The 15,554-nt window shown below is 36.4% G+C and overlaps 1 protein-coding gene across 1 annotated transcript in view; it reads left to right on the forward strand.

The window, feature by feature from the left end:
- LOC134670330 (protein kinase C, brain isozyme) overlaps positions 1 to 15,554 on the forward strand; it is a 318,426-nt gene that overhangs the window by 287,205 nt on the left and 15,667 nt on the right. Inside the window, exons 7-9 of the mRNA XM_063528130.1 lie at positions 336 to 656; positions 1,495 to 1,668; positions 12,872 to 12,963. Of these exons, the coding sequence (XP_063384200.1) occupies positions 336 to 656; positions 1,495 to 1,668; positions 12,872 to 12,963 (587 nt within the window). The remainder of the gene's footprint in view (positions 1 to 335; positions 657 to 1,494; positions 1,669 to 12,871; positions 12,964 to 15,554) is intronic.

Genomic DNA, 15,554 nt, shown 5'->3' on the forward strand with positions numbered 1-15,554 from the left:
TTAAATAGGGGCAATTTTTTGGAACTTGTATCGTTGCTATCAAAATATGATGGCGTTCTAGAAAAACATGTTCAAAGCGACAAACCAAGCTCGAGCTATTTGTCTAACAAAATACAAAATGACATTATTCATTCCGTAGCAGACGTGCGCTATGATTAGCTCGCCTCGTCACGCTAGCAGATGCATTTGACCCCGAAGAGTGAAGATTGGACAGTTATTACGAAAACATATCTTTCGGCTTGCCCTACTCCAAAACCCTAGGCACGCTACTGCGCAGCACCCGTCATATCCCTACATGACTATTTAAATCCCTAAACATATTTCTTGAATTACAGGCCTGGGACTGGGACCGCACATCCCGTAATGACTTCATGGGTTCCCTTTCCTTCGGGATCTCAGAACTGATGAAGGCCCCGGCCGACGGCTGGTTCAAGTTCCTCACCCAAGAGGAAGGAGAGTTCTACAACGTGCCAGTACCCGAGGAAGGTGCCGACTTGGCCCAGCTGAAGACCCAGATGAGAGCGACCACTGTTGGGTCACGACGGGCCCCGCCACCGCCAGACAGGGAAGTTCCACATAACATGGCGGCCTCTGATGTTATCCGGGCATCCGATTTTAACTTTATAATGGTGCTTGGCAAAGGATCGTTCGGAAAGGTATGCATTATTGATGTACCACAGACACAGTCTATAGTTCGTTTTTTTTGTATTAGAAATAAGGTAAACAATCTTGATGTGTCTTTTAATTGAAAAGCACATTTTTAAAATAAGTCACGCCAAATATGTAACAATTATGAATCTAATGCGATCATTTATATTATTTATGCTTTCATAAGAAAAAGTTACTGTTTTTTAAAAGCTTTTTTCAATTAAAAGACATATCAAGATCGCTTACCTTCTTTCTAATGCTAAAAAACGAACTATAGACAGGACAATCATGCGGGGTGCGAGGGGCAGGTCGCGTGCACCCGAGCTACATACATCGCCATTGTTAATAGCTCGGTACTACTTACAGGGATAGCGTGTTTTATTTGAAACGTGCAGTTCTGTAAAAGTCTGTGACAACCCGTCTGTGTTCTTGTGCGGTGTCAGCATTTACGCAAACATCAAAGGCGCCGGCCCACTGTTACTTTTTACACTGTGCCACAGTAATCAAAATGCTTACGTGTTGGCTTAGTGTTAAACTTTTCAAATCTATTACGTGACGAAACGAAAAGGTTAATTCTGCTCAAAATAGGTTTAGCATTGAGGGTCGACTGAAAATCAGCGCTGGGACAGTTAAGGCTTGTGCACACCGGCTGCGTGTTCGTGACGTGCACGTGCGCCTGCGGCGTTGTAGTATACAGATCCTTTTGAGAGACGGCACACCGCTTGCGTGATGTGTGCGCACGTGCACGTCATGCACACGCAAGCCGGTACGCACAGGCCTTTAGATGTTCCACAGCAAGAATTGATAGACGCGCAATTGTTTTTATACTATTTTTTTTTCCTGTAGGTAATGTTAGCCGAACGCCGCGGAACAGACGAGTTGTACGCCATCAAGATCCTAAAGAAAGACATTATCATCCAAGATGACGACGTGGAGTGCACGATGGTGGAAAAGAGGGTGTTGGCGCTCAGCAGCAAGCCGCCCTTCTTGGTGCAACTGCATTCCTGCTTCCAAACTATGGTGAGTCCGGTTCTAGTCAATATGGTCTGTAGTAACCAAAACCCGGACGACGGGAGCAAAAATGCACTTTTCACTAGTGCTAAGTTAAATATTGCAATAGTGCAAGGCAGAGTAGAAGGTACCCGAGCGCGAGGAAGGTCGCCCATGAAGTGGACGGACCAAATAAAGGCAGCAATGGACGGCCCCTTGCACGAATGCGCTAAACGCGCAGCCGTCAGGGAGGAGTGGAGGCGAGCCGTTCACAAAGGGAGACTTCCAATGATGACCACGACCGCTCTGTCAAGAGTGACCCGATCAAGAAGAGAGAAGTTAAATATCGACTATTCTATCGACATCCATACGAACAATTTTTGACACAGAAATTAATTGATACAAAAATTGTTCGTATGGATGTCGATAGAAGAGTTGATATTTAAGTTAGCACTGTGAAAAGTGCATTTTTGCTCCCGTCGTCCGGGTTTTGGTAGTAACGCATGCTAGCGGTATCACCAATATCACTATGTACAGTCTACATTATATCGAAGATAAGGATGGCAAAAGGAAACAAGGCGGCCAATTCAAAAGGTGGGGAGATGACATTAAAAAAATCGGAGGAGTAGAATGGCCCACGAAAGCAGCTGACAAAACAGAATGGAGGAAGCTGGAAGAGGCCTATGTGTTACTTGACACGCTGACCACTAAACCAGAAAACCGATGTGCTAATAGTTAATAAGATTTTAAGTATGTAAAAATATGTTGTATTTTGTATTTATGTTTAGTATCAGCAATAAAGGCTATTACAAAAAATATCGAAGATAAATATCGAAATTTGCCTCTGTTTTCAAGGCTTTAAAGTGCGTGTTAGAGATTTTAGAGCAACTTTTCTGCTCTGATATAAATCTGTTGGAGACTGTTAGCCTGTAAAGTGCTAACACATCTCTAAACCTTTGCCACACAGCGTTCTAGAGGCATACTTTAGAAATATACAGTGTGGAAAGATAAGTCGGGCCCTGGAGGGAAACTACCTTAAATCCTTAAGCAGGCTTATTTTACTTAAAGGAGGCATTCCTTTATTTTTAAAACGAAACAGAACTGCATTCAAAGATTTTCTAAAACTCGCTTTCCTCGCCCGGGACTCGAACCGACTAAAAATTCCAAAAAATAAAAAAACGCAATTTTATTCTACTAGTCGATACAGTTAATGTTAATGATAATATTTCTCCAAGAAACATTAGGTCTTACACTCGTCTCTCGTACAAAATATCCATAAAATCTAATATTTAGTACTCAAGATTTTTTTAGACAAGCAAATTGAAGAAAAAAAGAAAAATTCTATGAATGCAGTTTTGTTTCTTTTTAAAAATAAAGGAATGTCTCCTTTAAGTGAAATGAGCCAGCTTAAGGATTTAAGGTAGTTTCCCTCCAGGGCCCGACTTATCTTTCCACACTGTATAAATCTCTAAAATTAGACCAGTTGAATATAACGATTATTTCCCATAGGAAGTTTAAATAAAATCTTATTCGAGCGCAAGACTGACAATTCACATCAGAGTCGTATCTTATACAGTCCGTTAGGTATTCTCATTGAAAAGAATGACAAAGTACGAATTGATTATTCCAAGTCGTCTCAGACGAACGATCGTTTGTACTAATTCAATTTAACTGTCAACTCCTCATGATATCCTTCACAAAGGATCTGAAGGCTGTTCCTATTCAAGGCATGAATGCTAAGTCCTTTTAGACAGTTACTTGTCCGAGTCGGGGGCAAGTAGCCGATTCTATTTTACAAATTGGATGTGGTTTTCGTCTTATATTGATACGAACTTGGCTAGTGTCAGCCTTAACGGCTCACGCTGATTGGCACGAAATGCTAGCGGGAGTCGTCTTTTTAGACATCTCGCTAGCACTTATTGTCTGTATCTTTAGGTATTTAAATAAAAGTAAACAAAATCTACCCTCAATTGGCTCCTTAAGCCAGTTGAGGGTAGATGAAAACATTAAGTCAGGTCGTTCAGTGACAGGCGCTTTTGTATTTGGTTGGTGAAGAACCCACCAACGTGCACACTAGCGCCACTTCTAAATATTCGTGGTTATTTAAATTTAACGAAAGATATTTAAAAAAGGAGGCCGCTACGTACTGTATTTTGTATTTCAGTACCTTTTGAATACATCAAACTAGTTTTTATGTCGGTGGATTGGTCAATCTATGCGTTTGTAAGTTAAAACGGCCGTTTTTGTTTTGAGTTCATAATTTAATTTAAACAAATTGTTTGTTGACTTTTATTTATTGACTTTTATATACCTAAAGATACAGAGTATAGATATCATGACCCGACTCGTCGAAGGTCGTATCAAAATGAGAATAAACCATATCGAATTGTTTAAACGGAATCGTCCTCCAAGTTTCAGCGCTCTTGGGCTGAACATATTTTTTGCGGAACATAATTTATGGATAAACTTTGGTAATTAGGCCGGCAACTTAGTTACAACTAATTACTTGCGGAGTCTTTATTTTGAGACTGTATTTTAAAGGAATGTAGTGTATATTTTGTTAAAATGTTTGAAGGCATTTTATATATATACTTACATTTATGCGAAAGTTTGTAGGTACTGAAAGAAAAATTGCGTAGGTAGGTAATACCTACGTAACGTAGTTCGTATTAGAAAAAATTAAAAGAATTAAAATTCGTTTTAAGGCAACTACTGATGTTTTAAGCGAGGTAGGTACATATTGTGTCTACGCGATATTTCGTATTCAAAAGACTAAATTATGTAATTTAAACATCGCTTTTCAAACGACGTATTTACTTAAATAGTTTTTTTTTTAAGAAAATACGAATTAATTAAAACTTTGTACCTCGAAAACAGTCACGTATACCATTATAATTATGTTAAACAAAAACTTATTTAATTAGAGTTCGTATCTCATCTGCTTTTGAGTTAACAACGTCAAACTTATATTTTACATGACGATTATTAACTCACTTTAATTAATAATGTTAAGTACCTAAATAGGGAGTAGTAAACTAAAAGTAATTATGCCCACTAACATTTCTCTGAATGCCTACACAGTGATTATAGGAAGAACTTTCACACATAAGTATTTTAATACCGACGTCTACAGTATATGTACATCTGTATACCTACACTACACATAATCTAGAGTAAAATGAAAGCAGATCTATAAATAGACCAGCGGTGGAACAAAAATGGGTTTTGATAACATTAAAGTTTTTTCTTTTTTGATATGTTATTGTAAGCATGTTAAATAACATTCATGTAAAAAGTTAGAAAATTTTAGGTGGAGCGTTCGGCCATATTTAAATTTTTAATTTTTGCTAAATAACTATGTAAATATAAAATTAAAGTTACAAAAAACTTTAACATATTCAATAACACTTTAATTTATTCACACTATTCGGTTTTTAGAAATCTGGAACAGCTGCTTTCTGGTGAACGTAAAAACAGGAATTATTATGAAAATACAGAATTAGAGTAGCTGATATTGCAAAATTACGATATTATCTATCAACTTAGTATACATGTAAAAAGTTAGAAATGTAGACAATGTGCTTGTCTAGATATTGATTTCTCGTTAAGCAGTATAGCCAATATTGAATTAAAGTTTGTAGAGTTAATATTACACGGTCATAATAAAGATCTTACTTCTCACACAAAAGATTAGAAATATAAAATCACGGCGACACTAAATACTGATACGTAAGTATGCATTCCGAGCTTATATTAAGTTACATTTCAAACGCGCGGCGTTTGCGCGCGCCGCGCTGTGCGCCGTGGCAGGAGGCAGCGATCGACGGTCGCGGGCTAGCGGTTAGCGCGGTGCCCTTAAAAATACGCAAAGCGTTTATAAAATTATTATCAATGGTAAATAGTTATTTTACACAGTACACTAATGGAAACTTACCTTCCCTTATTTATTTCTATATGTACTAGGGATTGCCCGCGGTTTCGTTTACGTAGAATTCGTTATCGTGTTAAGTACAGAAATAATAGATACACTTGAAAATTATTTTAGGTGCATTGTCATACAGATAACTACCCTTGTTAAAGTATTCTTCAAATTCAATACACAGGTGTCATTTCAATATAATTTTGCGTAATTTGGCGCTTTTAGGTTATAAATGACTAGCGACATATATTTTTTAAGAGCGATCATCTCCGATAATATTTACTTTATCATAAAATCAATTTCAAACTGACGTTATTCAATATTTATCATTTTAAAGTCAATATTACCAACCAACTGATCCAATTTACCTACGGTAACAACTCAAAATTTGCATCAAATTAAATGCCACTTTTCTTATCCGTTACGAACAATCAAGAGGGCCTTTACGAGCTGATGTGGTGAAAATTTTATTTAACCTTCGTCCCTTGAAACCTTCACTACGCTCAAGGTTCAACTTTACGAACCACTAACTACGCTCGTGGTTCAATTTTAGAATGTTTGAATTTGTGAATGCCTCGAACAGCCAAACTGTGGAATGAACTGTCCGATACGACCTTCAAACCTTCAAAGACCCCCATCTTAAAGGTCGGCAACGCGCTTGCAACCCTTCTGGTGTTGCGGGTGTCCATGGGTGGCGGTAATCGCTAACCACCAGATGATCCGTCTGCTCGTTTGCCTCCTATTTAATAAAAAAAAATGTTTCGCTTGTTTGGGTATCAATATTAGCACGAGCGGTTAATCAACAACTTTTCCCCTTGTAAAACAAATAAATAAGGTAGATGAGGTGCAGGCATATGAGGCCCGGCGGGTAACAAGGCCCAGCATTCAAAAATAGCAGTTGCTCCCTATTATTCCCAATTATTCTGAATTTGTACTTGTTGCTAAGAAGGCCCACTGTCAGTGCAGGTAAAAAGGTCTAGTCCCGGGCCTTATTGAACGTATGAGATGAAATATTAGATTAAAATATTTTAAGATAATTTTCAATATTTTTAATCTCTTATTAATAAGGTCGATTTGAAGAAACTTCTATGAAATTATGACTTATAAATAACACTTGCACTGCGTGGGCTGTCAAAATTGCTGCAGACTTTTCTTGGTCTAACTCTAATAATTTTTCACGTGCTTTATTGACCTAAAGACGTTTTAAAGAATCAAAAAGTCTAATAACATTGAGGCACTTATACTTTTTAAAGGCAGTAACTAATTACAAGTGACTTTTTTTTGTTAATACATAGGTAGGTATTTACGATCATCATCATATATTTAAGAGTATGACTCTTGTCGGTGGAGCAATTTCCATGTTTGGCGGTCCTCCGCCTTCTCTTTGACAGCCCGATACGACACGACTTTGATCTTTTCCTTTATTTGATCCATGTACGCTCTCCTTGGTCTTCCCCTCTTCCTGTTTGCTTCAACTTTCCCTTCTATGATATTTTTGATAAATTCGTCGTGTCGTATCAGGTGCCCAAGCATCCTTCCTCTTCTATTGTCTATAGTTCTTAACAAACTCCTCCTCTCTCCTACTACATAGGCCACACTGAATGTTTTGCACTACTGGCCACTGGTAAACATTTAAATTATGAATTGTATATTTTAAAAAAATACAGGCTTTTGATTATGGAATGTGACAAATGTTGGCGACAAATCGATCGTCTTTTGTTTTTAATGGCTTGTCAAAGTAAGTCAGTGCGTTGAACGTGGCTTTAACGCGAAAATATTTTTAGAGCTATGATTTTGTTATGATTTTAAAAGTTCGCTTACTCCGCAAGAGTGTAGTGCTTGCCTTCAAAATGCTTTTGGGATTGAAGCACCACATCTGAGCATCGTGAGGCGTTGGTATGGTGAATTTAGTAGAGACAGTATTATTCTAGATAATTATTTTCGTGAAGGTCGACCGTCCACGGCGATCATTCAAGGAAACGTGGCTACTGTGAGACGACTCATTGAAGAAAACCCACGAATCACCTATGACGAAATTTGAGGACAATTAGGGATAGGTATGAGACAAATACAAAAGATTTTACAAGAATATTTAAAAGTCGGGAAGCCTTGTTGTCTTTGGATTCCTCACGAATTAACTTCAGTCCAAAAACAGGTACTTTTTGACTGGTGCCGAGAAATGCTGCGTAAGTACAAGCAAGAAAGTTCAAATGCTGTATATAACATCGTTAGAGGAGATGAAATCTGGATTTACTGCTACGATCCGGAAAAAAGGCATTAGTCCAGTCAATGGGTCTTTCGAAGGTGACAGGAGGCCCATAGAAGTTCAACAAGCCAAAAGCGTTGCCAAACATTTTGATCGTCTGTTTTTTTTAAACGCGACTTTTTTGTACCGTACTTTTAAATAATAAAAGAACGTTAAATACTGAGTAGTACACTACCATTTGTGTGCCCGCAGTCATTGAAAAAGACCGCGAGAGACGACCGAGAAGCCGCATCCTCCTGCGTCATAATAATGCGTCCACCGATACCGCAATAAAGGCAAAAACATTTTTTAATTACGAAAACGTGGAAAATGTCTCTTATACGGATTATAATCCAGACATTGCACCCTGTGACTTCTATCTATTTCCCAAAATTAAGGATTTAATTTGGGGTTTGACATTTAAGACCCCGGATAAGGCAGTTACTACGTTTCATCACCACGTCGAAAACATGCAGTCAAGTGATTGGGCCTCATGCTTCCAAAAATGGTCTGAGCGAGTGAATATGTGCATAGAATGTAAAGGGAAACATTTTGAGAAGCAATAAATGTATTATTATGGTTATAAATGATTTTATTCAAAAGTTACGCAAAACTTTCAGTGCGGCCCTCGTATGCGTAAAACCTCTTCGTTAGTTTTCTTTTCTTTTACGATAGAATTGCGAAAAATAGATATTTTGCAACGAGTGACGAATTTTAAAACACGGTCAAAGGGAGTGTTTTAACGTGCTTATTATAGCACCGGTCGTAATGTAGCACCAGATGTACTGTAAAAATTATGTTAAAAGATAATACTTACTGTTACGAATAAATATTTTTACTGTAAAAAAATATCCCACCAAACACATTTTCATGTAAATTTTGTTGCTAAGACGAAACCATAAGACTCGCACTGTCAAAAAGTTGTCAGATCTCTTGTCGAGCCAAGCTTCAAACTCTACAAGCCCTAACTTCACTAACTCTACACCTTAGTCAAAATATGTGGCTTGGCTGTTTCGCTACCGCCACATGGGCATACTTAAGGTGAAAAATTTATTAAATTCATTATTTTTAGGGTTCCGTACCTCAAAAGGAAAAATACTGAACCCTTATAGGATCACTCGTGTGTCTGGCTGTCCGTCTGTCACAGCCTATTTGCTCCGCAACTACTGCACCAATAAGTTGAAATTTGGTATACACATGTAAGTCTCTAGCCCAAGGACATACACGTAAAGTAAATAATAGAAATTCAAATAAAGGGGTCACTTTTGAGATGAATGATAAATAGAAGAAAAAAAAACTATATCTTGTTATAATTAATATAAGAGAATTAGAATATGAATTAATATAAGAGAATTTTGTTAGAATTTTAATTAGTATAAGATAGATATGTATATTGTCATGTTATTTTCTCGAACTCCCCATCGGCATACAAACCTCCTCAAGGTTTTGCCCACGATGGGTCTTGTAATAATAATGTACTTTATTTAGCTTATTGTTCAATAAATTAAAAATATATATATATCAAACGAAGGGGCTCATTGTAAGAATCTCAGATATATTTTTTCATAATTTTAAAATAAATAGTTTAGAAGTTATTTAAGAAAATACGCAAAAAATGACCATTCCCCCCTCCCCCCTTATCTCCGAAACTACTGGGTCTAAAATTATGAAAAAAATACACATATTAGCTCTCTTCCTATAGATGACAGGAAAACCTATTAGAAATGTGCAGTCAAGCGTGAGTCGGACTTAAGTACCTAGTTTTCCGATACCTACGGGTTTTTTAAAGACTACTCACTTTTCTCTTAAAAAAATATATTGTTAAAAATTGTGTAATGTACAGAACCCTTGGAACGCGAGTGCGACTCGCATTTGGGCGGTTTTTGTATTATACTTACATACAATAGTTCTTGTAGAAACGAAACGGCCAAGCCACACACTTTTGGTGTAGAGCTAGTAAAGTTAGAGGGCTTGTAGAGTTAGAAGCTTGGCAAGAGATCTGATAACTTTTTGACAGTGCGAGCCTTATGGTTTCGTTTGGGCAACATTGTACATCAAAATGTTTTTGATGGGATTTCACTTCTTTTTGTAAGTTGTTTATGACAATCTTCCATCCCCTAATTTAAAGGGTTGGGGGTGATTTACTATTAAAAATCCTGAAATAAGTATATGGGGGCATCTGTTACACAATGTACTTCTTACTGATTCCCCATATAACCCTTCACCCCGTAAGGGTAAACTTTGGGGTTGAAATCTGCCTTCACCCCGTAAGGGTAAACTTTGAGGTTGAAATCTATTCTATATCCTTCCCCATGACAATACCTATCTACATACCAAATTTCAACTAAATCGGTTCAGCGATTATTGATTTCCCATACAAAATTAAACCCCATCTTCATCCCCTTAGGGATAATTTTTTTTTGAATTTATTTGTTGTTTGTGTACTAAAACTATCTTACATACCAAATTTCAGCTTCTTAGAGGACTTCAGGAAGTACCCGGTATTGATGATCATCAAGTGAGTGAGTCAGTGACGAAATCGAAGTTTTTAGATATGAATAAAATCTAAAGTATAAGAGCTATGCAATTGATATGCTTAATAAGTCCGAGAACTTTGTTTATCTGGTATAATCCAACCCCAAGTTATGAGGGTTCCAAAAAACGACGAAGCGCTTCGAGAAAAGGTAGATAGTGCCCTTGCGCTTTTCTCGTCTTGGCGGGGGCACTGCCGTGCCCCCAGATGTTAAAAGATGAGACTACTGTAACTAATAAAGATTTATGTTTAGTTACCTACTATTTTCGCGTAAACTAGACAATTTTTATATCTTTAGTTATTAAGACCCAAAATAATTATTTTCACTTATTATAAATAAATCCTCCTGTTATGAAGTATCAAATATTGTTATTTGTATATGTATAAGTCTTAAGTTAAAAACAATAAAATCTGTTATTACCTACTGTCAAAATGATTATTTTTTGCGGGATTAAGTAATACACTGGTAGTGTTCAATAAGGCCCATAATAGGACTTTTATAAAAGGTATATTTTCCAAGAGTATCGTAATATTTTTATAACTATTTTGGTATAATGAAGAAACTTAAATAAATGAGAAACCTATTTGAGTGAGTTTTTCATACTTCATATCCTGTTTATTAAAAAAAAACCATTTTAATTTAAGGTGGGCTGTATATAGGCATATACGGCCCACACGGAATATACAATAAGGTAAGTGAGGCCACTTACCTTATTGTATATTCAGGATGTATACCGTGTAATATTGAATTGATCAGTTGGTTTATAATATACATATTATGATATTGACGTTGAATAGGACAGGACATGACAATAGGAACCAGAAATAGGTATAGTTGGTCAAACCAATTTGTCAGTAAATAAAAACAAAAAACTATATTCATCCTTTTCTTTTGGGTGCTAGTACTAGTGTAAGTCAAAGATAGTATGATGATTCTCCCTGTCTATGTTTGAAATGAGACAGTCCTTTGACAAACTATGTATAGTAAAAAATAGTTGTGAATATCTTGTACATTTTTATTACAATATTAGTCAAGATAATGAAATATAGCTGGTCAAGCAAATCTTGTCACTAAAAAAAGGCGCGAAATTAAAATTTTCTATGGAACGATATCCCTTCGCACCTACATTTTTCAAATTTGCCGCCTCTTTCTACTGACAAGATCTGATTGACCAGCTGTAGGTATTTTTACTTAATAAGATATTTTAATTTCACGTAATGTCCGCATCTAATTTATATATGTGCACGGTAAACAAACAAATGAATGATAAGAAAAGACAGACAGTGTTACTGAGCGGGAGGTGGGGCGAGGGGCGAGGTATAGGTAGGCTATGATAGGCTCTCGAGCGCCGCGCCGGCGACTGACGGACCAGCGCGGCGTATGTATGAATTTCGCGCCTTTTTAACTAGATTTTACTATTACAATGCAAGCTACACACAGAAATTTCTTACTTTCCATAATATGGCTGCGTATATTATTTTATAGTAATAGACTTATTTTTACAGACTCTAATTCAATATTAGATCTTGTAGGACAAAAAACGTATATTAATTCTAAAGCATATATCTTATTCTTCTAGCTTTTTAGCTTGCCTATTAACTTATAAATTTAGATATGTTGTTGTGGATTTATTAAACTTTAATTCAATATCGACAAAATAATAAGCTAATTGTAGTTTGACAAAGAAGCACGTTAAAAAAAATTCTAATAATTTTACATTATAAAGCGTCATACATATTATAAACAATGGAACTTAAACATTGCACTTTAATTCAATATTAAAAAATCTTTACTAAAAATATATAAATACCTAATTTATATCTAACGCTCGTTCTAACTTTTCATCATATATAGCATATATGCTTAAAAATATGTCCTATATCAGATAAGTATCACTTTTTCAACTTTAGAATTATCAAAACTTTTAGTGCAAAAATCCGGTCCCACTATTGAGCTAAAAAATATTTTGGGATTTAGATTTAGAGCTGACAGATAGACAAAGATATGAATGAGATCGATTCCAATAACTGTATTGATTATTATAAATTATTAATTTTCTTGTTTAGTTAAGAGCCACTGCTAATTAATCGTGATTATTTAAATTTAACGAAATATATTTAGAAGAGGGGGCCGCTACGTACTGTATTTTGTATTTAAGTACCTCTTGAATACATCAAACTAGTTTTTATGTTGCTGGATTTATCGGTCTATGAACTCAAAACAAAAACGGCCGTTTTAACTTTGGACGCATGGGCGCTAGTGTGGACGTTGATGGGCTCTTAAGTAGGTATATTTGCATGCAATCATTTGCATTTAATATATTTAATATAAGTTGAGTTAGAATAGTTATAAATTATGCTTATATGGGGCATTATCTATGAAAAGGGACCTTATTGTCGATGGCGCTTACGCCGCACTTCGTCGCGCGGCATTGTTTTTATATCGGAGCATCGTTAATAATGTCGTAAGCGCCATCGACAATAAGGTCCCTTTTCATAGATAACATCACATATATACTTGGTATATATATTTCAGGATCGCTTGTATTTCGTGATGGAGTATGTGAACGGAGGGGATCTGATGTTCCAGATACAACAGTGTGGGAAATTCAAGGAACCCGTTGCTGTGTAAGTATTGTACTATATACAGGGTGTTACTGACCATCGGGCTTTAAATCCAGGGCTCGATTCTACTCGCTAAACTGAGCTACTTTTATTATGGAACCAACCCCTAAATCCCGAATGTATCTAAATTTGCTTGTTCAAATTAATCAAATCCCCCTTTCATCAAATCCTAAGCCCGCCTGAAAGTGGAATAAAAACAAAATGACTCCCAGTGGCATTTCCTTCATTACTGACTGACATCAATCACGGGTTTGACACAATATCTCTGCCTAGAGCGACATTCGAACTTTTAAAATTGGATCTTGATTTGTTTTCGATTTGACGTTATTCGCAAAGTTACAGTAGTCTGCCAAACCCATTTTAGGGTCCGTACCCAAAGGGTAAAAACGGAAACTATTACTAAGACTCCTGTCCTCCACTGTCCGTCTGTCTGTCTGTCTGTCCGTCTATCTGTTTGTCACTAGGCTGTATCTCATGAACCGTGATAGCTAAGCAGTTTAAATTTTCACATATGATGTGTTTGTATTGCCGCTATAACAACAAATACTAAAAACCGAATTAAGTGGGGCTCTCATACAACAAACGTGATTGTTTTGCCGTTTTTTGCGGAAAGGGTCAATCTCCTTATTTCAAACTTGTGTTACAGCATTTCCCTTATTGGAAACTTTTAGTTATACATTTATGTCAACTGCACTGCGATTAATTTGAAATCGATACCAAATCAAAATACGATTTATAAAGTTTGAATACGCCTCGAGACGAGATCTTAATGAGATCTGTCCTATGCGGAAACGTGGGTGCCACGGCAATCATTATCTACCTGTATTCCGATTTAATATCATGTACGGTGAAGCGCGCATCTGCCTACCTGACTACCTACCTACCTCCCTACCTCCCTACCTATCTGCCTACGCACGATGTTATTAGCGGAGTGGAATGAAAAATCCAATACTTATGTTTTTTTGTATAAGTCATAAACGAAGACACACGTAGAAGCAATGACCTTTTATTTATGTAGACGTGTGACGTTCATAGTTGACAAAACTAAAATTTGATCCAACGATTTTGACAACTTGGCATCACCCATACGACTAACTAAATATAGGTTCCGGAACCTATATTTAATGGCTCACGATCGTGCGCCTGGTACCATATCTACCTCAATTTACTTACATCTATGCGTAGAAGTGAGAATATTTTGTTAAAAGATTTATGATTGGTTACTTGATTGTATCATTGATAGGTATAATATTAGCATTTAGCAGGTTAGCAGGCAGATACTTAAACTTACATAGTGATTTTCTTCACCTGCACTTTTGCTTGCAGTATTAGATTGTATCGAAGAACACAACATAAATTTTAAAGACCATACCTAAGGCCACCGCAGGCTGTAGCCATAAAAACTGTGATCTAAAAAGAGGTTAATTACTTCACTATATCAGACTTGCAAAAAGAAATATTACTTATTAAATTATCAACATATAGAACACGCTTCTCATATATCTCTTCTATTTGATAAACCGCGCACGAAACTTGGGACGAGTTGGGACCCGTAATGAAGCAAGCCTGAGAGCGAGCTGTGCATAACTTGTACACAACTTTAATAGACAATTTACATCTGATAGTTCAACAGCATCTGGATTAATGAAACCTGGTTTAGGTGTACGGTATACTCTGATATTTCATCAATATACTGCCGTATTCGAACTTCAAGATATTCACAAGAGGCGACACGTACTAGATCCATTCTAGATACGTTATAGTTTAGTACAAAACTTTGTTCACGGAACAGTTATTAAGAATACCTCTGTATTTTATTAATAACAATATAATATAAAATAAGTAGTATATATCAAGTACTTTATTTACTTTCATGCTGTACATAACATCTTATGAAATAAAAGTTTCAAACATGAGCCTAACTTAAACTAACGTTTTAAAGGTAAGCAACAGGCAGTCTCATCGCTAAAAAGCTATCTCTTCCAGACAACCAAATTTGGGTAGCGCAAATATAATGAATGACTTACCTTCCTACGACCAAGGCTTGGAACACCGGTTTATATTTATATAAATCCCAAAATATAGCCCAATATTTTTAATATTTTTTTGGTTTACGTGGGAAATCATGTATTTAGGTAACAACTTCGTATTATTAGATCTAATGTGCAATTCAATATTAAATAATAAACCAAGAACGTAATAATACCGGTATTTTTGTATGAAGAAAAAACTGGCTCGAGACTTGCCTACGACCATAGTAGAATAAATAAGAGTATACAAAACACAGAACATTCACTCTCTAAAAAAACGCGTCTTTTACGATTAGGACAGATATGACCGCTAGGTGGCGACAGCGCCACGCGCGGCTTATGGCTAGCCAAAATTGGTGTGGGACGTACTTGTACCTGTTGCAAAGCGACAAAATCGCGGAGTGAGCCACACCTGCTACGAACTATAATCGAGGTCCATAATCGAATTTAAACTTTTGTGAGACATACTATCATTGAATAATTTTACGGTTTAGACTCACTTGTTTTTAGTCACTCGCGCGACATGTTTCGATGAGCTTAGGTCTCCTTTCTCAATCACTAACA

The sequence above is a fragment of the Cydia fagiglandana genome, chromosome 13 (genome assembly GCF_963556715.1).
Source record: "Cydia fagiglandana chromosome 13, ilCydFagi1.1, whole genome shotgun sequence".
NCBI classification, from domain to species: Eukaryota; Metazoa; Arthropoda; class Insecta; order Lepidoptera; family Tortricidae; genus Cydia; species Cydia fagiglandana.